Genomic DNA, 25,676 nt, shown 5'->3' with positions numbered 1-25,676 from the left:
CGGTTTATGCCATTTGTTTTTACAGTGTTTGATCTGAGAGTTTCTTCCCTCCTTGATTTTTAGCAGAAAAGGAAGCTTCAGACAGACAAGATTGATATTAATGGGGCTGTGTGATAGTGAGAATAGAATGGAATAAATATATTGATAAATGGGGTTAATGAGAGAGATGGGAGGCATGAGAACAATTGCTCAAAGGCAAGAATTGCATTTCAAAAAGTATTCCTGGTTTGGGAATTTGATTTCATATTCACAGCTTGAACAGGGATGTCATGGACAATGTGCTGTAATACCAGGTTTGAACTTTTGCAAGACCAAGCCAGCACTTTTTGGGAGAATAACTCCTCTTGGAGTGCTTCAAGGAGCTTGGTGGGACCTCAGCTCTTGCTTCTAGCTCCTGCTGAGCTCCTGCAAGCACTGCAGGAAGGCTGGCTGGGAGCCTCGCTTTGTCATCAGCAGTAACATTAGAGGGTCCAGGATATGTTGCTCCTGTGATGACCAGCAGCTCTTAGGTCATAGTGCTAAACTCAGCAGAACCTATGTGGACTCTGCAGGTCGTGAAGGCAAGACTTTGCCTTCCTCATTTAGGGACATAGCTGAGCTCAAAGTCTGGGAGGTGAGCAGAGAGATCTCTCAGGGGAGAGGCAAGTTCTTGCCTTCAAAGCCAGCAAAGTCTTCCAGTTCACAGCAGCCCCACTGAAGTCAGATGAGGGGCTGCAAGATGTTGATAGAAACAAGATCTTATTGACATACAGTTTTCTCCCACATGCTTTATTAGTCTGAATCAGGTACAGACATGGCGTCCCTCTGCCCTTCCAGTCATCTGTTGCATGGCTGTTCTCTCCCATGAACATCCCAATGTGGAAGGTGTTCCTTGCTGCATGGGGTTCCATCTCCTGTGCACATCAGGAATGCACCTTCCTTCTCCCCAGCTGTCCTCCATGGCTATCCAGTGCGACGAGCAGTTCAAAGCTGAAATGGTTGACCTTTTTTGCGGTAGAAGAAAATAAACAGCAGAAGAGATGTAAATGCCAGAATGATCAGTAGCTCACTGGCTGGGGTACTTCAGAGGCATTTTTCTCACATTGTTAATCTCTGCTCTGTCTGATTTGGAGCAGGGACTTGATCTTGCTTCTTTTCCATCCACGACAAGTGTCCTGAAGAGTGTCATTCTCTTTTCTTTTTTCTCCCCCCTGCCCCCTCCCTCCCTCCCCTACTCAATGTAGTAAAAAGCCTCATTGGCAGTGCCTGGCCAGGGCTATGCAAGTAAACCAAACAACGCCCAGACCCAGGCTGGAGCATTGGCCTGTTGTTGTCTGTTCTGCATAATTGTTAGCATCTTCCTTGGCATGCTTTTGTCTCCTGCAATTAGCACCCCTGCAGATGATGCCAGGGCACAGTTTGTGGGGTAGCATTGGCCAGGGACTGTTCCCAACAGGCAGTGTGGAAAAAACCACCCATTTCAGGGAAAAGGTAGCAGTGAGCGTCCATATGGATGTGAGTTGTAGTGGAGCACCACTGTTAATATTTGTCTTCAGAGCCAAGGAATGGGGCTTGATGGCTTTATTTATTAGTATAGGCATAAGACTTGAGATCAACTTACTCTGTTTAGGTGTACCTGACTTACTCTTTTCGATTGATGAATTCAGCATACTGGGAGAGCCTCATCAGGTTGACCTGAAAGACTGGTTTTACTGTCCCGTTGTTTGTGCACTCTGTTTTGATATGGGAAATACCCTCTTCTGATTTCGACCTCGCTTCACTTGGGATCTCTGCTTTCAAATAGGTAATAACTGCCACATTAAAGAGTATTTGAGAAAGTCTTTCAGAGAGTCTCAGATTTGCTCTGTCTGTGTCTCATTTTAACAAGCATTTCATCCTGAACCCCACAAGTCTTGCTGCAAGAATGTTTGTGTCTATGAAAAGGTTTGTTTTTAATGAATGGATCAGCATTTTTGAACAAAAATATCCTATGTCAGAAAATTCTTGCCTGGCTCTAAAACTGTAAGAAAAGGGACAGAAACTGAAGTGGTGGCTTTTCTGCCCACTGTGTAATTGTACTAAGTGCTAACAACTTATCCAGAAAAATAAAAACAATTTTTTTTTTATTTACCACTCCCTGGCAAAATCGCCAGTCATCTCTTGCCTAGGTAGAGCTCTAGACAGGCAGGGAAAAAGGCAAAGCCAGTAAGGCTGAGCAGTAGTGTAAGTGAGAGGTGGGGACTAGGTTTTTACAGGTATAGTGCAGTTGCCGCTTGGCATTTAGAATCCATCTGGGTATATTTTTCTGCCATATTTTTCTCGGGGATGCACCAAGCAGTAAAAACTCCTAGTTAATGTTTCAGAACACTTTAAGTGTTACTTCCAAATAGAAAAATAATGCTCACGCTCCTGACTGCCCAGTCATCATACCATGGAAAATGGCAAATAACGCATTGCTGAATGTGGTGGCTGTGCGGCATGAATTGCTTTTACGTAATCTACACCCAGCAGAATTCCTTACTGCTATTGTAGCCATAGTTTGCAATTAATAGGGTCTACTGACTAGGATCTCTTTTTTTTTTTTTTTTTTTGTATGATTATGTGATTATACCTAACAAAAAAGCCAGAACTTTTGTATCAAAAATCTTCAGATAAAGATTTTTATAAGTCATGGAAATAAGGATTTTAAGTTTTTTTTCTTAAGTACATACTACTTTTTAATTTTATTGGTTTTCCTTTTCTTAGTGTAGATCAAAGAGCTGTGAAGAACTCTTTTAACACTATACCTATAAATGTGAATAGTAAAAGTTAAAAAAAAAACCCAAACACCCTATACTAAATTCCTAAGCAACAGACATGATATCTTGCCTTTAGCTTCTGAAATATTTGTCTACATGATGTAAATTGAAGTTGAAATTACAAGTTGCCTGGAGTAAGGGAGGGCAGCTGCAGTGTGTGTTTGCTGCGTGAGCAAGGATGCCAAATGAGCAAGTGAGCCATCAAAGACTTGGAGTTACAGACACTGACCATTAGATGGAAGGGCCATACCTCCTTCTTCTCAAAGACTGCTACTGCATACACCAGGACCACCTGGTCTTTCACCTCCTAAATCTTTTTGCTGTACAGCCCGACTTCTAGTTCCACAGTCTCCCCCCACGCTGGCCTGTCGCAGCCTGAAGAGCAGGTCCTGCGCAGGCTTGTGCAGACCACGTGCCCTTTGCCAGGATGGGTGGTAGCAGCTCCGCAGCTGAGCAGATCTGCTGACTCTCAATTCTTATACAGCAGTTACAATGGATCAGTGCTGGGCAGCAGAGAAAACATCACTGTTTTCTGTCTCAAATTCCTCTGGGGCATTTAAGACAAATGTCTTCCTCATGAAGGTAGGCTCAGCCTTAGTCAGTACATAAGGGATCGCTGTCTGGCTGGTTTCCAAGCAGAGCGGCTGATCTTATGGTGGCCTTACCTGTTGCCTTTGCAATGATTGTGCATGCACAGAGTGATCTGCAGAAACGTAACAACCTTGGAGAAGACTGCAGTACGAAGCAGTTATTGTTTCCTTTGGGAGTAAGTCCTTTAGGAACCAAGATCACCCTCTTTTCTCTCTCAAAATATTAGTAATCCTGAGCGTACAGAGAAGCGTAAAGCATTTTTGTCACTATAAATGAATTTTTAAAATCCAGGTGTATTTGTTAATGCTTAGCTTACTTTCTCAAAGGCTCTTCCAAACCTTTGAAAAGCACAGATGGTGTGAGAAGCCTCACTGTGGGCAGACTTTGCATTTCCACCTGTATCTGTTTGTCAGTGCTGAGGCTTGTCCCATCTTCTGAAGCTCACAAGGCTGAGCCAGAGCCACTTAAGTCCAGGCAGTTAAAAAAATCTAGACAAGTGGAATAGCAAGCACAGTATTTCGTAAAAAATGAAGTGAAAGTGATTAACTTTCACTTCCTTGTGTTTCAGTGTCGTGGCGTTAGTTCAAGCTGAAGGGAATATTGTTCCGGCTGTGATTCCACTTGCTTTTCTAACTACGTTTTCCTGCTGCCTCTACAGATTCTTAGTAAACCATAAATTATTCTCTTAATAACTCTCCTAATGGCAATTATTTTCTTTTTCATTTTGATGCATGTTTTCTCTAACAATCATCAAGCCTTTCGAAGGTAGATGTATTTGTTAGTTTACCAAATGGAAGAACAAAAGAGATTGCCTGTGGATCTCAAAACAGAATCTTAATCACAGTTAAGACAGAACCCCAAGTGCCCACAATTTTTTCACGGCTTTGGTAGGAAAGTTTCCTTGCTTATTGTAGCATTATCGAATGTCAGCATCCTCTCTCAGCAGTTCTTAATTCCTGAAATTTTTACAGTGATGTCTTATTTTTTATTGGGAAAATAAATCCTCAGAGATTTCCTTATCTCACCTGCATAAGGGCAACATGAGTGTTCATTTTATACCTTCTGTACTGACTGTCTACTGGTGTAGTTTGTTCCCTGCCTACCTGCATCACTGTGTGCTCGCATCAGTTTTGCCAGTGACTTTGAAGAGAGTAGGAGCTAGCTGTTGGTTCTACCAGAAGATAATGTTTCAACATATCCATCCCTTTCTTTTTCCAGATTGTATCTGCAACTGGGTGGAGATACTTAAAAGTTGCTGAAGGAGTCCAGTTCCATAATGCTCCTGCTCTTTGTTAGGTTGAGAGTGACCTTATTTTTATCCTTGAAGCTTGAGTTACGAAGGAGGTTATTAAGTTGACTGATGTCCTGCCACTATTGCCCAATTTTTTTCCAGCCAGGCCTTCAATTAGTTTACACTTCTTGCCAAAGCAAAAATTATTTTTGGGCCGTGAGGAGGTAAATTATCTCAGACTATAAAATTTATTGCTGACTGTAGTTAACTGCTTTGTTAATACTGGGGAGGAAGAAGAAATTGCCCTTTGCCAGTTTTGTGACAGGATAATCGTTTTCGTGCTGTTACTAGGCATGTTCCACCATGAAACACCCTGAAGGAAGGAGAGATGTGCAGTGAGCCCAACCTCCTCCTGGGGATAACGATTGTACAAGATGGTTTTGATTGGTCTCATCTTCACTCTTTAAAACTGCAATCATTGTCTTGTCTGTCCTTTAATATAGATAGCCTGTTAAAGTAAATGACATCACCCTAAAACACATGTGCGCTCAGATTACAAACCACTGTCATGCCTGATTGCAGATGTAGCAGCAAAAATAGACAAAAATGAATTGTCTATTCTCCCAGTTGTTGTGCATCTCACCACATGCTATGTTATTTTCCTTGCTCTTTAGCTGAAGGTTGCATATGATTATTTGAGAATCTCTGTTTCTGTTTTTCTTTCCTGTTTTAAAACCATTGTAGAGGGGGACTTTAAAATGAGAAACTTAGTACTTAGAAGACAAATGGTTTGTCAAGCTTGTTCCCAGAAGAGGTCCAATATGCAAGAAATAGGCCTGTCTGACTAAGTACCAAGTTTGGTTATGGGTGCTTTTTAAATTGATCTGCTGGAATTTCACCAGTGAAGCTTGTGTTTGCAATATGCAAATCTGGTGTATGGTGCACTTATCTTGGTACAGCTGCAATGCTGGTTTTTCACTATGTATATACATATGTATATATATGTGGATACATATACAAACATGTGTATATATATACACACACACCACAAATACACATACTTGTTTAACAAAGCAAATATGTACACATATATAAATTGTTTTGAAGAGTTATCACTTCTTGATTTTGTATTTCTTTGGAGAAATTTGATTACAAAATGGAAAGGACATGTTAGCAGTACATCCGAAAGCAAACAAAGCAGTGTCTGGTCTCAGCTCTTGCTTGCTGCCCTGGTTGGTAATGGCTAATGATGTTCCTATTGCAAAACTTGGTGTTTCTTTTGTGCATTTATGCTTTCAGAGTATCCTTAATGTGCTTTCAAGGTGTGAAGCATTTATGCATAATAGGGTAATTATATTCCCCATCAGATCATGTTATGGAAAATAGTCTTGCTAGAGGAGAAAAGTATTTAGCTTGGCTTCTTGTGTACTTACATGAAAGTTGGAACCTGCTATTATTTGTTATTGAGAAGAAGGATGCAGTGCAAATCTGGAAAGTGTCTGCTTTCATCTTTGTATCTCCTTGCTTGTCTTTCCCCCGCTTTTAATTAGTTCCTGCATGGTAATGAGAAGTTGTGTTATGTAAAATGTTGCTGTGCTGATAAGAATTGTTTATGACATGGTGGTGCATTTATGGTACAGGTACCTGGAGCTGGAAAGCAGTGGTCATCGAAATGAAATCAGGTTGCATTATCGTTCAGGCAGTCATCGCTCCCACACAGAAGTATTCCCATACATTTTGGCAGATGATAAATGGCACAGGCTTTCCTTAGCAGTCAGCGCCTCTCACTTGATTTTACATGTGGACTGCAATAAGTAAGTAAAGAGTGTTGTTTTATAACAAGTTGTCACATTTGGAACATTCCAGCTCCGAGTAAGTGAAATGACAATTTGGGACTTTATTTTTCCCTTTCTTTTCAGAATTTACGAAAGAGTTGTGGAGAAGCCCTTTATGGACTTACCTTTCGGTACAACCTTTTGGCTGGGACAGAGAAATAATGCACATGGTTATTTTAAGGTATGCATTCCCTGAAAGGAAAAGTGTGAACTTAAATAAAAATTATTAAGGGATTGGAGCATCTTCCATATGAGGAGAGGCTGAGAGCTGGGATTGTTCAGCCTAGAGAAGAGGAGGCTCAGGGAGCATATCATCATGTGTATATATACCTGAATGGGAAGGAATGAAGATGAGGAATCCAGACTCTTCCCAGTAGTGCCCACTGACAGGCCGAGAAGCAACGAGCAAAAACTGAAACACCTGAAATTCCATGTGAACATAAGAAAACAGTTCTGCTGTGAAGTTGGTCAGAGTAAGACTACTATGGAGATATTCAAAAGCCATTTGGACACAGTCCTGAGCAACCTGCTGTGACTAATCCTGCTTGAGCAGGGAATTTGGAATAGATGAACTCAGGAGGTGCCTCCCAACCTCAACCAATCTGTGCTTCTGTAACCATAACACAGTTCTTGGGGCCGTGGTGTGTTGTGTATCAGCGTATCTGCTGCAGTGAGCTGTGTTTCCATCAAACAGGACTTCACTAAACAAAGTTGCAGAGCCAGATGCATAGGGTTCAGTGTCACCAAATGACACAGCCAACAGAAGTGTAAGACAGGGAAAGGTAAATGGCCAAGTGCAACAGAATTCCAGGAAGTAAATGGTCAGATTATTTGTTTCATAGCTAGATGCATTTTTTTTGTGTGTGTGTCACAGAACACTACAGTCTAGGGAGCTCCAATTTCATGCCTCTATGGGATTTAGATTTCATCACAGTATCTTCTTGGCTCAGAAATGAGTGAGATGACTAACATCAATGAAGAGAATGCTTTTTCCCCCAGAGGAAGAATATTTCTACATGCTTTTTCTTACTACTTTTGCTTTAACATGTATATATAGCAAGCGCTTGGTGTATAGCAAGATTGAAGAAGCGAATGCTATGTTGAACTGGAGTGTAGCTTTTGATTCCTCTGAGTCCATTAGGTAGCACTTAATCGTCACAGCTGCTCTCTGTGGTTTGACCTCAGTCTTCTCTGGAGCTGCTTTAACAAATGATGGCATCCCTGTGGATGCCTTCCACGCTGCAGTCCTGTTTTCCTCCCTATAGACGTCTTTTTACTTGAGCTGCAAAATAGAACTGATGTTTATCACAGACCCAATCACTTTTTAAAATACGGCCTGCTAAATCTTTTTTTCAGCATAAAACACTTTGACTATGGTTTTCACAGAAAGTTCTGTGCTAAAATCAGTTTTTGGGTGTTGAAATACAGTTTGCTGTACTTAAATGCTAATTTAAGTTGTGTGTGAAGTACAGAGGTCCAGCAGGGCACTCAGTTTTGGGAACTGAAGCATGACTTTGTTTTTATTTTTCACTTCAATATGTGTTTCCTTTTCCTTCAAAAGGCTAAGAGGGAAGTCTGCTAAACAAGCTGCAAAACTACATTTCTGGCTTAAATTAGCAGTTGACTACAAGAATAAAATTGGAAAATATTAATTCATTGCTTAAACTGATCTCAGATATACTTAATTTATTCTACATGATTATAATTAATGCCTTTTTTTAATAGTCCTTTTATTTTTTTTGTGCCTTCTCAGTTTTTGACCTGATTATATTCTTCTTTTTGCCAAATCACAGTCACTGAGAAGCAGCTCATTAGATATAGAAAAATAAATACTCCAGTAGTGGACTGTATTTTTTTCTTTGTTTCTTTCTTTTCAAGAAAGATAAAATTAAAAAAAAAAACATGGAGAATTTTGCCTCAGTTACAAATATAAACCAGCTTAGCAGAAATACAGAAATGGATAGCTGTTAAAAGAGCATCGATATAGCCAAAATATTATGTGCTAAGTGATTTCTCCAGCATAATACAGTACCAATGGTCAAACTGCATCTGAAAATGGGACACTGCTGTACAGGAGATTCATCAGTTTAGAAGATGAGGACTTTCAATGCTTCTTAGAGTTTTGGAGAGTCTGTATTTTTAGACACTCTACCGTGGGACAACTCCTACTGATCTGATTTTGAGAGGTGCAGGTGCTTAGCTATTTCCAAAAATCAGGCTGCTTTGAGTGGATTAAATAGATTGTCCAGAGGGGTCAAGGTACTCAAAATCATTAGTCACTCTGAAAAAGATTTTACTTGTCTGTATTTGATTTTGAACCCAATATTGCTTCACTAAACCAATGTGCCAGTAGGCATATTCACACTATATTTGTATATTTGTACCTGTTTCACTTTAAGGTCTGAAGTCTGAGACACCAGTTCTGGCTATCTGATTTCTGGTACTGTGTAACTTCTATCGGTACCTAGCATCCAGCAGTGTGTTAATTTAAATGGTTAGGTTCTTTAGGAGCCTGTGCAAAGCCTCTCAGGTACTGTCAGGAGGTCCTGATTTGGGAGCCCAGGTGGGCTACGTGTCACAGCTCCCTGTTACTCTGGGAGAATGAGAAGGAACCTGAATTCCTGGCGGGTGACAGAGTCAGCTTGTATCACAGCTGATGTATGATGAATAAAGCTCCTCAAATAGTTGGCGGAGCTTTACTGTTGGTTAATAGCTAAGTGATTTGACTGCTTGCCTGTGTGTTCAGTGAAGAGTGTTTTACGCTTGAATGGGTTGGACCCTGACATTCCTCCTTTTCATGAAAATGCCATAACTTGGGTTGACATGAGTTTGAACCTGTTGACACCGAGGGAGGAAGGGAGGAGAAATTAATACAGTGAGCTTTTTGGTGTGATCTTCAAAGAGGTCTTTGCCCCTGACTTCCGGAACACTTGCTCTGGGAAGTCCTGACGTGGAACCCTGTTTCAGGCACACCTATTTTTTTCACAGTTATCTAATCGCTGCAGCTCCTCGTGCAGCATGAGGGAGCATCCAGTTGCCCTAGATTGTAGCTTTGTTGTTAAGGGAGAAAGGTATGCATGGTACTTAAGTACCCTCTTAGTTGCCCTCCAGTGATACCCACTCTTCGCTGTAGGTCACTTAGGTTGCTAAGTCACCCTGCGTCATTCACTTGAGATCAAAATTCTGGATCTCCGACTTTGCATCATCTGTATAGAATGCCCCATGTATGTGGATGTAATGTGGACTTTCGCATTTAGTTTCCATTGTGTTCTTAGTGTCATGAAACATTCTCTTCATAAGCACACTGAAGCATGTTGTAATTATTTTGCTTTTCCTCCTAAGGAGGAGTTTTGGAGATGCAGGGAGGGAGTCGTGGATGAAAAGGACACCTGGGGCAAATAGGATAGGATGGCTCACTTTGAAATTGTTATTTGGCCTTTGCTTTTGGAGAGCAGCAAAGTGGCTGCTAATTATATATTAATGACTAAGGATGCATGTAAGTTCTGCCTGCAAGCATGGGACCTATTCTTCTGGGTGAAACTGACCCTTTCCAGATGGCATAGTTGAATTTCATGCTAAACTTCCTCTTCCCCTAAGTTCTTGCCAACATGCAACTGTAATGGTCATGTAGTTTCTTGGCATTCTGCATGCTTTATGAAAAGAACCCCATCGAAATCATAAAGGGTTTGCATGAATGTGTTTTTCCGGACTCAAGTTTCTTTAATCTTCACTTCTATTTGACAGTTATAGCTTAGTGAAAAATTTGCATTTAATTTAAAAGAGTGTTTCAAAGTAACTGAAACTGCAACTGTTTTTCAAATTACTTCTAAAGGTCATTTTCAAGCTTTTCTGCAATGGCTAACTAAAAATAACAATGAATTCAAAACAACCAAACTCTTGCCACATAATTACATCGTGACATTTAATCTTATGTGTTTGAAAATGATTTGGTTCTTATGTCTTTAAAAATAATTCAGTATGTCTATATTTGTACATCTATCTATTTTACTTTCCCTTTGTTCTTCTATCACTGCATTGGGTCCAGGCAAGAAGTTGTGTATTCATAAGTATTGTTTTTATCAGGCAGTTTTTCTGTGTGGGCTTTAATGTTTTACATGGTGAATGGAAAACATAATTTTGACAGGTAAAAATAATGTATCCTTTTTTTTCCTCTCCACTTACACATAGGGCATAATGCAAGATGTGCAATTACTTGTCATGCCTCAAGGATTTATTTCTCAATGCCCAGATCTTAATCGCAGTAAGTCTATTAATTCTTATACCATAAAATGAAAGGTGTGCTTTATACCTATTTTCTGTTCTACAAGCTTTCTTAAAACCTTGAGTTTCAGTGTATTGGTTGTCAACTTTGACATGATTGAACCTATTGTGAATACAAGTGTTTTTGTTTTTTTTTTTTAATTAATATACATATTTTGTTATTCTAGCATGCCCAACTTGTAATGACTTCCATGGACTTGTGCAGAAAATTATGGAACTACAAGACATTTTAGCCAAAACATCAGCTAAGGTAATGTTTACTAGGAGTCTTTTTAGATTATTTATGCATATGTGGGGATGTGCGTGTGCAGAACATCCTGCATGGTATATTTATATGTTTGTATTTATATATCTGTGCCTAGTGTCTATACATACAAATTCCTAGTTCAGAAAGCTTTCTTGTGTTTTAATATTTTTGTAGAATCATATCCTTTAATAGTAAACAGAATCCAAATCCATGAGCAAGGAAAGGGCTCATAGATATTCAAGCTCTATCTGTTAGGCTAACAAACAAGTCAATAAACCTAGAATGAAGTAAGTTCCTGTGCTTACAGTGCTTATTGCAGCAAGACTTATTGGTTCAAGACTTTCCTAGACCTGAGCTGCCAAAGGCATGTTCAGACAAAATATATTCAAGACAAGGAATTAGGAATTCCAAGCAGCATTTTCTTCTTTTTTCCACTAGAATATCACATGAAAAGCATTAATGTCTGCCAGCAAACATAGACTAGTCTTCTGGTTTTAAATGTTGGTTCTTTAGATGCTTGCAGGAATGCTATTACCTGTCTGATTTGAAACACAAATGTTAATAATACCCCAGTTGAAGTGGAGAAACATTTGCTAACATGTTGGTTTTGAGCTTTACCTCCAATTTTGCCTCTCTACTCAGATTCAGGTCTTTTGTGCATACCCTAATATCTGCAAGTAGTTTATGCAGAGCAAGATTCTTGGTCAGTTCACACATACGAAGATGAGAAATCAGGGGCCATACCCATGTTGACCTACTCACTTTGTTTCATGATGTCCTTGATGTTGGAGAAAGCTGAAATGCATTGTGTCTTGCTTCTTAATTTCCATCTCCGAATGACTGATGGTTTGATCACATTGTATTTGACAATAATTTTTCTTATTGTCTTTGACTGCATTTTCCTGCATGTATTCTCTCATCTGCATGCTTGATGATAAGGGGGACAGTTTCAATCATGTTTGTACTAATGTGGAAACCACTTACAAATTCAAAACTTTATTTTGAACTGTAAATACAGTTGTCCCAAGCTGAGCAGAGGATGAACAAGTTGGATCAGTGCTACTGTGAAAGGACCTGCACAATGAAAGGCGCGACTTACAGAGAGTTTGAATCCTGGACAGATGGCTGTAAGAACTGCACTTGCATGGTATGGCTACAGTTTGTGTGGGGACTCAGGGATTCTAGTGCTTCCTTGATTACAGTTTTATTGAGGCAAATAATGAGAAAATTTCCAGGTATATGCTAGGTAGTAACAACAAAGTGCTAGAAAACCTGTTCTAAATCTAAGGAATAGTATTAATAAATACATTTTCCTATTGTTTCAGCAGTGCCAGCTCTGTGTACCTCTCCTATATTTCATGTCACCAAAAGCAGATGCTATGCAGTATACTTAGCTGTCATGTTATTCCCATGCACTGGGTTGCAAACGGTTTCTCTGGATAATTAATTCCCTGCTTTTTATCACTATCAACACAGCCTTTTTCTTAGCAAATGATTTAATAGATCCCTTGTGCCTGATTTGCTTTAGTTGCCTTTGGTTGCATCTCAATAAGTAATAAAGAGTAAAATGTCAGGGTCATATGCATACTCTGTTATATCACAAATGAAAAAGATTTGTCAGGTGGATGGAAGATTCCCAGAGGTATCACAACTCCAGAAGCAATTGCAAATATCCTTTCAGGTACAAAACCGTGGCATTTTTGTTATTGTCCATTCATTTAAAACTCACTAATTCCTTTTGAACTCATTAAATGCCTAATCCAAAGGCCATTAGAAATTGGTGAAAAGGCTGTTGTTTGTACTGCACTTTAGATTGATTTGCTGCTATCCATAATTGGCTAGATCATTCTCCTTAAGCTTAGTATGATTTTAATCTTGATATTTCTGGATGTTAGTTTTACTTTTAGAGTTTTGTGGCTGACGAGAAGACGACTTAGTCTGTGGTATTAAGTCTGGCTGATAGCTGTTTAAAATGCTCTGAATTTAGTGTTAAATGCATTATGTATTTTTGTCTCAGGTTTTTCTTGCAGCTATGATATTATTACCTTGTAGAAATGTATTTTCTCTTATGTAAAAATCAGAAGGTAGAGTATTGTTCTGTGAGGTTGTTATTTCAAGCTAATCTGTCAGTTTGCTGCTGATTGGCAGAATGTTTTAGCTCCAAATAGATTTGCCTCTTAAAAAAGTCTTAGATCATTATCATCTCAAAGAACACATTATACATGTCTGAAAGATTGCATGGATGATATCCTAAAGGTATAGTTTCTGTTCTTGTGGTTATTAAAAGAACCATGTTAAAACATTTTTTTGGGTATTGTTAGAAAGTTCATTGCCTTTAAAAATAGATTTTAAGTTCCTGTGTTTGAGAACATCTCTGCTCTTGCTAAATATAACTACCAGTTAAGCACCTTTTGTTCTTCTAGAACGGTACTGTGCAGTGCGAGGCTTTGATTTGCCCCCTCTCTGACTGCCCGCTTAACTCTGCCCTGGCGTATGTGGATGGCAAGTGCTGCAAAGAATGTCAATGTAAGTTTTACTGCAGTGCTTCTTTCTAATGAACATTTTGAAATCTGTAAAGAAAATGAACCTTTCTGTAAACATGTCAGTGAAAGAACTAGTCAGGGAATGAAATATTTGGGTTAAGGAATGAGAGAATTTAGACTTTCCTGAAATATTTTGGGAAATTGATAACCAGAATGTTTTCATTTTTCAGTTGTATTTTTTTTTTTAAACATAAATATTTCTTATCAATGTTTAAAAAGAAAGCTATTTAAAAAACTTCTGGCATACTTCCATAGTCTATCTTTTAGACCAAACTGCTAGAAATTCAAGAATGATTGCCTGGTGTTTGTTTTGACCAGTGTTTCTAACAAACACCTCTATCTCAAGAATGTACTTTCAACCTTATGTTGTAGTGCTAGAAATGGAGGTTCAGATTTATGATTCTTCTTCTGTAATTAAGGGAAGAGAAAACTCGTACTAGACCCAAGAGACCAGCAAAAACCAGACACCTAGAAATGTTCTTTCACAAAAGGTCAGGCAGAATTATAAAGGAAACTGGATAGAGGTAATTTAATATTGTCATTTAAGATAGGTGATTACCTTTTGGTTTTATAGCATTTTGGTTTTGTTGCAAATAGGGCCAGAGAAGGGGAATTTTAGGTTAATCACTATCTAGATGGACTATATATAATATTTCAGGTTGATCATGGACATATATCACCTATGTGATGATTATTTTAGGCTAAGGTGGAATCCATTCTTGAGATTGAGCATGAGATGCACACACTTTTTTGTTCTGTAAATGTTGAGATTTTTCTGTGTGGTTTCATCACTCTTCTACTGGTGTATAAAACTTCTTGCAGAGTACAGACAAATATATAACTGGTTAAAATGACATGTTGTAAGATAAAATTCAGGAAGACGTTTTGTACTCCATTGATCTTGCTCCCACAGGAGTTTATTAATATTTAATTGTGTTAGAAGTTACACAAACCATCCCATTTTATGAAACCTTATTAACTTACTCGAGTAGATTAATTCTAATTGAGAGGAAATGAGAATTCAAATACTACTTTTTTTTTTTTTTTTTTTTTTTTTTTGACGAGACACACAGAATTTCCATGCATATTAGATGGCTCAGGGAATTGGGAAGTCAGGGATGTGAGATGTTTGGAGTTAAAGCCTCTATTTGAATCTTTGACCATATTGGAAGAGTTTGAAAATCTGATCCCCTGAAGTATGTTTTTGTAATGTACCGTCTGTGAATTGAGCTGGAAATTCTCCATCCAGATGTTAATGGGGAAGCATTCACATTGTAAGACTTCTTACAAAGTTGTTTCTCTTGGGAGTCTTGACAAGGGTCAAGAAATGTGAATGAGCATATGGACACTAACCTTGTCATACAGCATTACTACTTCTCCTTCCAACTAAGATACAGTTCTCGTACAGCATACTGTGAAGTTAACTCTGATATTGCCTTTTTGATATTCTTAATATTATCAAAAGCTTTTAGCTTCCAGTGTTGTTGGTTTGATGCCAGTACATAATTCAACTTGTAACTAATATGCAGGCATATAACTCTCTTGACAAACTACCAGAAAAATGATTGGATAAAAAAAAAAAATTCTTTTGAACACTTATTCCTAATTTCATCTAGATTATTTAAAGTATCATTTAAAAAGAACCAAACAACTTTTTCAATGGCCAGCTCCCTGGAACCAAAGGACAGAGAGTGTACATTGGAGTCCCATTGACGAGGTAGTTAAATTCCAGTGTGTCACAGTTTAAAGCTGGGCCAGCTATTAACCAGGTGGCAGATGCTCTCTGTTAACCCTCTCCCCCCCACTAAGGGAAAGGGAAAAGGGAGAGAGACTTATGGGTTGGAAAGTTAAAACAGTTTTAATAAACTATAATAATGAAAAAGAGTATAATAATAATAATAGAAATAATCAAATATATACAAATATATACAAAACCAAGATCGAGAGCTTAGAAATCCTCCTCAGGCAGAGTTGCTCCCCCAGCACAGGCAGAGGGGAAAATGCAGTACCTCCCCCCAGCACGGGCAGAGGGGAAAATGCAATAGCTCCCTGCCATCACACCTGCAGGCTTTTAACTGGAAACTGGCAAAGCTGGTACCAATCAGTGGGAGACAGGAGGGCCCCTCCCTCCTGGGCCCCACCTCCAGGAGGCAGTGGGTTGGTGATAAATAGGAAAGTGAGAATGACATGTATGGGATGGAATACCTCGTTGGTCAATCTTAGGTCACCTGCCCTGTCTGCTCCTCCCTGCAGGTGCGACCCCTCTTCAGCTCTTCACTCATAAGCAGTGAGGAATTTAGCAGTGACCTTGGTTTCTCTAAGACTAATTGGCCTGGTTTGGGCCAAACCAGGACATTCCACCCCTTATTCCATACCATTCACGTCATACTCAGATCACCACTACCTTTTCATTTTCAAATATATATACACATATCACTAGTTTATGATTCATCTCTATACAAAAAGTTCATTAAGTTCATTTGGTTCAGGATTGTGGGTTTCCATCTGGCTAGCAGTCTCTCAGCAGTCTCTCTGGCTAGCAGTCTCTCTTTCGTCACGGTTCGTGCCCACGGGTTGCAGGTTAAAGATGTCAGACTCGAGGAGGTTACTGGACGCCACTTGATGAAGCTAGTTCCGGTCTCATCACCACTGTCTTAACCTGAAAGACACTTATGCAGCAACGACATACAGTTCTGACTTAAGTAGTCTCACCCAGAATCAGATCACCTTCAGGGACACATCGGACTTCACCATCTTGCAACATCACCCACCAAGTACATCCAGGTCCCTGAGCAAAAGCAATCCCACGAATGGGTTTACCTTTGCCCGTTGCAGGAAGAATCCAGACAGTTTTTCCCAATAGATTCCTTTCATGCACCACAGGGACTTTATCTCCTTCTACTGTATGTAGAAGGTCTGACTGAGCAGGGCCAGCTCGATTGATAGATCCCCTGGTGTTAACTAACCAGGTAGCTTGTGCCAGATGTTTATCCCAGTTTTTAAAGGTTCCACCCCCCATTGCTTTCAGGGTAGTTTTTAACAGCCCATTATACTGTTCAATTTTCCCAGAGGCTGATGCATGATAGGGGATGTGATATACCCATTCGATGCCATGCTCTTTGGCCCAGTTGTCTATGAGACTGTTTTTGAAATGAGTCCCATTGTCCGACTCAATTCTCTCTGGCGTGCCGTGTCGCCACAAGATTTGCTTTTCAAGGCCCAGAATAGTGTTCCGGGCAGTGGCATGGGGCACAGCGTATGTTTCCAACCATCCGGTGGTCGCCTCCACCATGGTAAGCACATAGCGTTTACCCTGGCGGGTTTGAGGGAGTGTGATATAGTCAATTTGCCAGGCCTCCCCATATTTATATTTCAACCACCGCCCCCCATACCACAAAGGTTTTAACCGTTTGGCTTGCTTAATTGCGGCACGTTTCACAATCATGGATGTAAAAAGTGGAAGTTAGAGGCAATGAAGACTGCAGGACCCTCACTTACTCTCCAGGCTGTTTTGGTGGAAACGCTGTTGTCGCTGAGTTCGTATATATGTGCCAGCTGTACTCTGTCGTCTTGGTGTCTTCAGCTAAAGGTTTGAGCTGATTGAAGTCAGTGTGCTCAGTGGCCATGGTTCTTGCTCAATGAGTCATAGAATCACAGAATGGTTTGAGTTGAGTCATGGTTTAAGGCTGGGCCGGCTATTAAACCAGTGTCAGACGCTCTCTATTAACCCTTCCCCGCCTGCTGCCCAGAGAGAAAGGGAAAGGGAAAAGAGAGAGAGATGGGTTAGAAAGTTAAAACAGTTTTAATGAACTATAATAATGAAAGAAAGTATAATAGTAATAATGATGATAATTAAATATATACAAATATATACAAAACCATGATGGACCTCCCCCAATGTCGGTCACATCACCACCGGCACTGCAGGGCAGGCTCCGGGAAGGCCCCAGGCTGGGCCCAGCGACGGACGGGAACTGGATTCAGGGATGCACGGATCGGGATCGGGGGCAGCAGGAAAACACACAGAGTCTTCTTTGGACACTGGCCATAGCAGTAGGGGTTGAGAAGGGGAAGAAGGGGTGAGACTCTCGTGATCCCCCCTGCTTTATACTGAGAATGACGTGTATGGGATGGAATACCTCGTTGGTCAATTTTGGGTCACCTGCCCTGTCTGCTCCCCCCTGCAGGTGCGACCCTCCTGCAGCTCTTCACTCGTAATCAGTGAGGAATTTAGCAGTGACCTTGGTTTCTCTAAGAATAAGTACAGCAAGAGCCTTTCTGCATAACATCCCTACCGGTGCCTCAGTGATAACTATAAACTTCTAGCGTTATCAGTCATAGAAGCAGACACTGTCTGCAAAACATGCAGTTAGTTTCAGAAAGTGCAGTTACTTAGGAGAGACTTAGCTGAAAGTAAAAATCACTGAAAGGAAAATTGGTCTGTTTTAGGCCAGACCAGGTTGCTCAGAGCCTCATACAACCTGGCCTTGAACACTGCCAGGGAGGGGAACATCCACAGCTTCTCTGGGCAACCTGTGCCAGTGTCTCACCACCCTCACAGTCAAGAATTTCTTCCTAATATCTAATCTAGATGTCCCCTCTTTCAGTTTAAAACTGTTCCCCCTCGTCCTATCACTACATGCCCTTGCAAAAAGTTCCTCTCCCGCTTTCCTGTAGGCCCCCTTCAGGTACTGGAAGGCTACAAAAGCTCAAAGCTGAGTTCTTCCATTTGGGTAGGTTCTGTGAATAACTTTTTTGTTCTCAATTCTTAGAACAGTATCAGGGGATGTGGCAGCTGACTAGATTACGTAGAGCGAACACAGATGGCTTATAATTGTGAAGGCAGCTAGTTAGGATGTGTTGCTCAAGGAGCCACTATCCTTAGTATTGAACAATCAGTCATAAATGCTGAGAAAAAGTGATGCCTAATACACTGTTCTTTAGCTGAGTTTGGTATGTGTTTCAAGACTGAACATAGAATCATAGAAGCATAGAATGGTTTGGATTGGACTGAACCTTTAAAGGCCATCTAGTCCAACCATCCTGCAATGGAGCAGGAATATCTTCAACTAGATCAGGTTGCTCAGAGCCCCGTCCAACCTGGCTTTGAGTGTTTCCAGGGGTGGGGCATCTGCAACCTCCCTGGGCAACCTGTTCCAGTGTTTCACCACCCTCCTCATAAGAAATTTCTTCATTATATCTAAGAAATGAACTTCAGCCCAGCATTTAAATATTGGATTGTGCAGCCTTGTGGTATCTCATTTAATGACATTTTCAACACTTGAGGAATTTCAGCACAACTGACTCTTCATGTTTTTTCTTAAATATTTAGTTCAGGGAAGAAATCTTAGTAAGGAATGTTGTGGGGTGATGGTGTGGTTTTTTTTTTTTACCAATGTTGCTTTGACTTTGGTTCTTCTTGTGAGCCAAAAGAAAACAACAATAACAAACCCTGACCTCGCCTAACTCCATACCTTTGAGGACATTTAGACGTGTTCTGTTTTGTCTTGTGTGAAGGTCAATGCTGCTAGCATAAGGAGTGGCAATGCATGCAAATCATCATTGTGTTTTCTATTAGCATTAATGGGATAAAAGAAGCAATGATCTTCCAAGGCACATAAATTGGCCAATGTGTTGGATATGTGTGTCAGCTACAGACAAGGTATTCAACACAAAATTCAGTCAATCTACCAGAGCATACATCTTAGATCAATGAGATCTTCCTGTGGAGAATTGTGTGGAGCTGGAAAGCAGATATCACTTTCTTTTTTATTCCTGATGCAATTTTAAACCTATTCGAGAGGTATGTGCAAGTGATCATTAAATTCTTTTCTCCTCTGCAGAGACAAATGCATTGTGTGGTGATAGGCACCGATATGAATCGGGGAGAGATTAAGCTCCCCTACTGACCCTATAAAGTATTGCTTTAGACCACGGACTTGGCTTAAGAAGTACAAGGATGAGTTCATTTATTTTAAGTGATTTGTGGAAGGACTGCCAATGTCTTAGTACTACTGCTACTTGGTCAGCAAATCTTTTTATGGTAACTTTTTTATTAGTTGGTGTATTAACATTAAGGCATCACTTCCAATAGCTATGTGATATATGTACTTTTTAAAATGGAGCCAATGTATTTTTAACAAACTAGCTGATTTTAATTTTTTTAAGGCCCAAAGTGATATTTGTACCAGTATCTGGTGCAGTAATAATTCCCATCATCAAAGACTGATCTTCAGGAAGAAATTGCTCTCTTCTCATCACTGTCCTCCTCCCAGTGACATTGCAGATACTTATAGACCTAATTCCAAACTATTTAAGTCTATCCCAACAGATTTCAGTGGAGGTTAAAGTCTGAGTCGTTATGTTCAAATCTGCAGGCTGTAATTTTTCCATGTGCTTGTTTTTTCCTGAAACAAGACATTTGTTGGTTTTCTGGTGCATTGTAGCTAAATCCACACTCTAACACAAGTATTTTAAGTAACTGTGAGAAGCATAGCGCTGTATTGGATCAGCTCACACTTCTGTTGCTAGCAAGCATGAAGAGCGAGCATATAGAGGGGTTATATAACTTGGGAAGGATTTTTGAACAAAATAAAACACAAATATGGACATGGTAGTTCTTATGCATGGGCTTCTGATGCAGTGATCTATCTTGCTAGCTTACAGAAACTTTTAGTTTTATAATTAAAATTAAGGAGATTCTCCCTTTTGCTCTTCATGATGTGTTGATTTTTCCCAAAAGCTACCCACTCTTCTGCAAGCTCCAGCACTTGTAGTCCTACTGAGACAGAAAGAAGGAACTGTGAAAGTCCATCTGCTTCTCATTTGCACTACAATTGACCATCAGCAAGCGTGCAAAATTTTTATCTAGAAACTTAAGGAACATTGATTAAGCTTCCTCTGAAATTCATCATTTATCCAGGTGGATTGAAGCATTATGGACTTAAGCTTGTGCTGCTCACTAAGTTTCATCTTTACACAAAATTGCCACCTTTATTCTGGGCTGAAGGAGTGGCACCGTCTTGCCTTAGGTGACGTGCGTTGGTGGCAGCGTGGCACACCAGCCCCTGCCTCGTTTGCCCAAGTGCTGGAGGAGCTTCTGCATTCAGTGTGACACAGAGAAGAGGCTGCACCCCAGAGAAATGATTGAACGATAGTATTAGTGAGTGCTGACTGAACAGGCCATCTAATCCTTGCAGTAAATCAGAAGAAGGGGCAGTGTGGAAGCCGAAGAGCAGCTCCAGCAGACTGGCTGAGACATGGCATGGGTCTGAGGGCTGTGGGGCAGCCAGCAGGCTCAGCGCTACAGAGCAGGCATTGGTACTGGAGGAAGAAAAGTCAGTTTTTAGCAGTGAAGCAATGATTAGTCATTTATAATAGCTTTTTTATAAAATGCACACTTTAGAATATAAAGGAGAAGCAACATTCTGACCAATGCAAAAGATCAGTTGCTTTTTGATTATAAATATTTATACGTGGCTTTCTAAAGATACAAGTTCAAATAAAGCATAAATCCTGCTATTTTGAGATTTTCTTTTAATATGAAAATATCAAATAAATTAGCCTACTTTAGAATAGTACTAAAGGATATCTGGAATATAGCTGGCACTGGATTATTTCCTGGAGTCGTGTTATTTATTATAACCTCCTGTAGTCAGCATGCAGAACTTCTGAATGTTATTTAGCATTTAGCAGAATGGTGCCTGTTCAGCCTCTGCTTTCTGGATTTTCTATGTTGAAATGATTCACATGCACCTTGTTTCTCATGCTTTTGAATCACATACAATGATAATATCAAATTATAATGACAGATAAAAAGCATTATGTACACACTAGTACTATTGAGATGAATTACACTGTACTTTACTGCCCATTTATACCATTTTATTACTTCAGCAACTCTGTATCCTCAAAAGAAAGGCAGTATTTGTATTAATTTAGAAATAGGACACTTTTTTTTTTTCTAAAGAAATATTTTTGAAGGGAGGAAATGTAGCCTTGAACTCAATGTAGGTCAACAACATCCATGGAGCTATTTTAGATTTACAAAGCTATAGTGGAAAAGCATAATTGATGCATGTATCATTTGTTAATCCATCACAGCTCCTAGAATCTGAGTCTCACAGAATGGTTCAGATTGGAAGGCAACTCTGGAGGTCATCTGGTCCAACCCCCCTGCTCAGGCAGGGCCACCTAGACCCAGTTGCCGAGCACCATGTACTGGCTTTTGAACATCTACACAGATGGAGACTCCACAACCTCTCTGGGAAACCTGTGCCAGTGCTCGGTCACCCTCACAGTAAAAAAGTGCTTCCTTGTGTTCAAATGGAATTTCACGTGTTTTATTTCATGCCAATTGCCTCTTGTCCTGTCACTGGGCACCACTGAGAAGAGTCTGGCTCCCTCTTCTTCATTGCCTTCCATCAGGTGTTTGCACACATTGGGAAGATCTCCCCAGAGCCTTCTCTTCTCCGGGAACCATAACATCTCAGGAAGCTGAGTATTGAGACACTTTAGGAATATTTTGGGGCCTTTCCTGTGCTGAACTCAAAGCCAGCTGAAGACAGTGGAAAGACTCCCCTTGGCTTTGGTAGGCAGGGCCAATCTTACCCTTGACCCTAGCTGCTCAGTCTCTGCGATATTTTCCATGGTAAAGGTATAGAAATTTTAAAACTACTCTTATACCATAGCAATATATTTGGTTTATATCTGTAATATATCCAATGGCAGAATTGTCAGGGGCTTTTTGGTGCAGAGCTTGTAGTCTTCAATGACCTTTGTTCTTTGTAAGCTGGTCAGCGTACCTCCGTCAGAAGGGAAATGCTGAGTCTTTTTTGCTCGCAGTTTGCTTCTGAGCAGGAAACTCACTCCTCGTATGTCTGTTGTTCTGTGTAAATTGAAATACGGCTTACAGTGATACGACTTCTTAGAATGTTTTGGTTGTACATTTCTTTTCCTCCTTCTCCATGTCCCTCGAATTTCATTGTTCCGTGTTAGCAGAGGAGGACTGGGGGAGTTGGTGCACTGTGCCTCAGTCAGACTTTTCATGCATGAAAGTGCAGCTCCCTCCTAGGCGGGAGGCTTTTTAGCTATTCTGGACCCCATGCATTATGGAACTCCACTGGAAGGCTCTAGATCAGTAGATGAGGAGAATTCCAGTTAATGGTAAAGTCATCTAGTCTTAGTCTTACTGTGTGCCTGAGGAAAGAATTATAAAATAAAGTATGCTTAAGAAATTCGTTATTCATTAAAATGCATTACACTGAATGTATAGCAATCTGCAGTAAAGAAGAAATTGGAAACATAATATTGCTAATTTTATTAGTAGAGAATTAAAAATATTTTTTTATATGGGAAATTTTGCTGAAGGCTGTGCTCCGCTCTCCCCAGCTGCTCTTATAACTTATTTTGTTGAGGCTGTCTGGGAAAAGAACCTATTCTTTTCCATTCCTTTTTCATTATGTTCTTGCCAGGGAGTTCACAAAATATAAAATACCTGCAGCGTATTATTATTTTAGTTTATTTCTAATGCAAATAAAACATTAACATATGTTAGATATGAATATTTTGGCTTTCAGACAGCTGGGAGTGGACAGATTGGCAGGGTTCCAATCTCTAAGTTACTATCCTGACTTTAGTAATGCTGATTTCACCAGAATTTACTTAGTCAGGTGGCTATGAAATACTAATAAAATAAATTTCTGGTTCTATTTAGAATTACAAAAATCACCTAGGATATGTGGGTGTTTCCATGGCTATGCATCGATTTCAATGTTTGTTCTCACCAGTGATGTACCAATGTCACTCTGCACCTGCATCATTGGAGTGTATGAGGTTTGTTGTTTGTTTGTTTTGGGGTTTGGTTTTTTTTGGTATTTTTTTTTTCTTTGTCCCATACCAGGAGCACATTGCCAAATCAGCAGCTTGTAGCTGATATTCTAGTTTCTGCCTGGAGCTTTTCCTCTGTAGATCTTGCAAATTACTGTAGTACCAGTAACAATGATCTTTAATGGGCACATGTTCTGAAAAGACCAGAACTTGGCTTTAGCTGAAAATCACAGAACTGCAGTTTTTGGACAAGGTGACAGAAAAGTACCAAGTTGGAGGCAGAGAGCACTTCATGGAGCTGGATAGAGCAAAATACCAAAACCCAGCCAACCAACCAAATGAGATTCATGGCTTATTCAGACCTGTGCAGTTTTCAAAGACCAGTTTGCACCTGACGTACTCTTATTCATAATAGGATTGCCACATTGGCAATGGACATCTGGGTGGAAAGCTGGGCTAGGGGGGACACTGGTAGGAGCCATGGGAGTGTAAAAGAAGACACACGTACAGTTTTCTGACAGGGCCTATGCCATGTGAAAAAATGGGAAGCTTGTGAAGGCTGAAACTCAATAAGTAAAATACTGAAAAAACCCCACTACAAAATCATCCATAATGTGATCTTATTTCCCTGACAGTCTAAGGAAGGGATGGTAAAATACGAGTGAAGTTCATTCAGTGAGATTAATATAAAATGATGTATACTGTTATCCTTTATTTGTCTTTTTGTAAAGGTAATGATTTAAACCAGTAGCTTTCAGTCTTTTGGACTGCAGAAGTGTTTGAAATTTTTTCAGTGGAAACGTGTAGTGAATAAAGCCTTCTACTGCTTGGTTAATTCTCTTAGCCATCACTTGCAGATGTCTGAAGTGTGATGTATAGACCTCCAGGCTGTTATTGATCACAGTTTCTACATCTGTCAGCTCATGAAATATATTCGGCTTCAAATAATGGCCACTTTGTCCCATGTGAGACACAACTTTAAAATTGAAATCTCAGCAGATAACAGTGTAACAGTCCTTTCTCATACTTTCCTCATCCCTTCCTTTCAAAACAATCCTTGTAGTCCTCTTTATTTGAAGAGTTTCTGCTACTTGCTTTCTTCGCTGTACCAGGCACAACGCTCTGTCTACAGCGATTCTCACGTTTTTGTATCACTGTTCTGCATCTTTGCCAATATAAAGTGTTTTTACTAATCTGTGCCTTTTTTGAGGTGTTTTATTTGATACCAGTTTCTGCTAAGAAGAAAGCTCTGTTCATTTGTTTGGGAGGGTAGGTGACCATGCTAAGCCTTCCTGTATGAAGTAGCTGACTAGTATTTTTTTCCTACTACTTGTTGAAATGATTTCTGTAACTTTCTGCTTGGAAGTGAAAATTCTGATACTCCCCTGGTTGCTCTTGGAAAAAGTTTACGTAAACTTTTTTCAAGTATAATTTTGACTGATTTCCCAGATTTCATTTTATTTATAATTGATGGCATCTGGTTAAAATCCCTTAAAGTTATTTAACATCTAGACTTTTTTTCCATGACAGATGAATAAAATTTGAAGTTATTATTAGGTTTGTTGTTTTGCATTGTTATTTGCATATTATGGTGAAGAAGAGCTTTTTTTAATCTTTCTTATTTCTGATGGCCAGTATATACTTATATATAATAGTGTTAGAATATTACAATGACATCATTGTTTGATGTAATAAATTGGGACAGAAAATGTGAGGTTTCAATTATCAGATTTATTTTTTTTTTTACTATCCTGAAAGCAAAGCAAGAAAATATGCTTAACTCATCTAGAAAATAGGCACATACCTGTCATTTCTAGTGAGAGAGTACTTCAAATACTTTGAAGGTAGGGAAGATGAACTAGCGTGATTCTCCCTAGATCATTACTACTTTGAAAAAGAGATGTAAATTCAGGTATTATTTCCATAAGGTGTTTCTTCAAGTTATATTCATATTCACCAAAGTGCAGCATCCTCTCTAGGCACATTTTACAGGCTTGTGAAGCGGGATTTTGTTTTGTAGATATTTCCATCAAGTCATATCCAGAAGCTCTGATTGATAGATCCTCAAGGCACCTAAATGAGAAATCGAATCTGAGTGTAGCATAGAAGAGATAACAATCTTGCGTATGGTTGTTATGAAGTTCTCAGACAGGCATCTTAATAGTAGTAGAACATGACTTCAGAATGCTTAAGTCTTGTCCATGGTCTTCTGTGGCTCTGTATGTATAGAGCTGGTAGTAAGGTTTAAGGACTTAACCACAGATTTTTCATTTTACTAATTTTGCAGTATTTTATTGCAGAGTTGCTATGAAGAAATGTGTGAATAAGTGAATACATTTTTAA

The 25,676-nt window shown here is 39.6% G+C and overlaps 1 protein-coding gene across 1 annotated transcript in view; it reads left to right on the top strand.

Moving 5' to 3' along the window:
• Positions 1-25,676, top strand: part of NELL2 (neural EGFL like 2) — a 160,950-nt gene that overhangs the window by 30,372 nt on the left and 104,902 nt on the right. Inside the window, exons 3-8 of the mRNA XM_068401726.1 lie at positions 6,240-6,413; positions 6,519-6,615; positions 10,623-10,695; positions 10,883-10,965; positions 11,981-12,109; positions 13,386-13,488. Coding sequence (XP_068257827.1) covers positions 6,240-6,413; positions 6,519-6,615; positions 10,623-10,695; positions 10,883-10,965; positions 11,981-12,109; positions 13,386-13,488 — 659 coding nt within the window. The remainder of the gene's footprint in view (positions 1-6,239; positions 6,414-6,518; positions 6,616-10,622; positions 10,696-10,882; positions 10,966-11,980; positions 12,110-13,385; positions 13,489-25,676) is intronic.

Source organism: Nyctibius grandis, chromosome 5 (assembly GCF_013368605.1).
Source record: "Nyctibius grandis isolate bNycGra1 chromosome 5, bNycGra1.pri, whole genome shotgun sequence".
NCBI classification, from domain to species: domain Eukaryota; kingdom Metazoa; phylum Chordata; class Aves; order Nyctibiiformes; family Nyctibiidae; genus Nyctibius; species Nyctibius grandis.
Note: the sequence above shows the minus strand (reverse complement) of the source record. Positions and strands in the feature narration are given on the sequence as shown.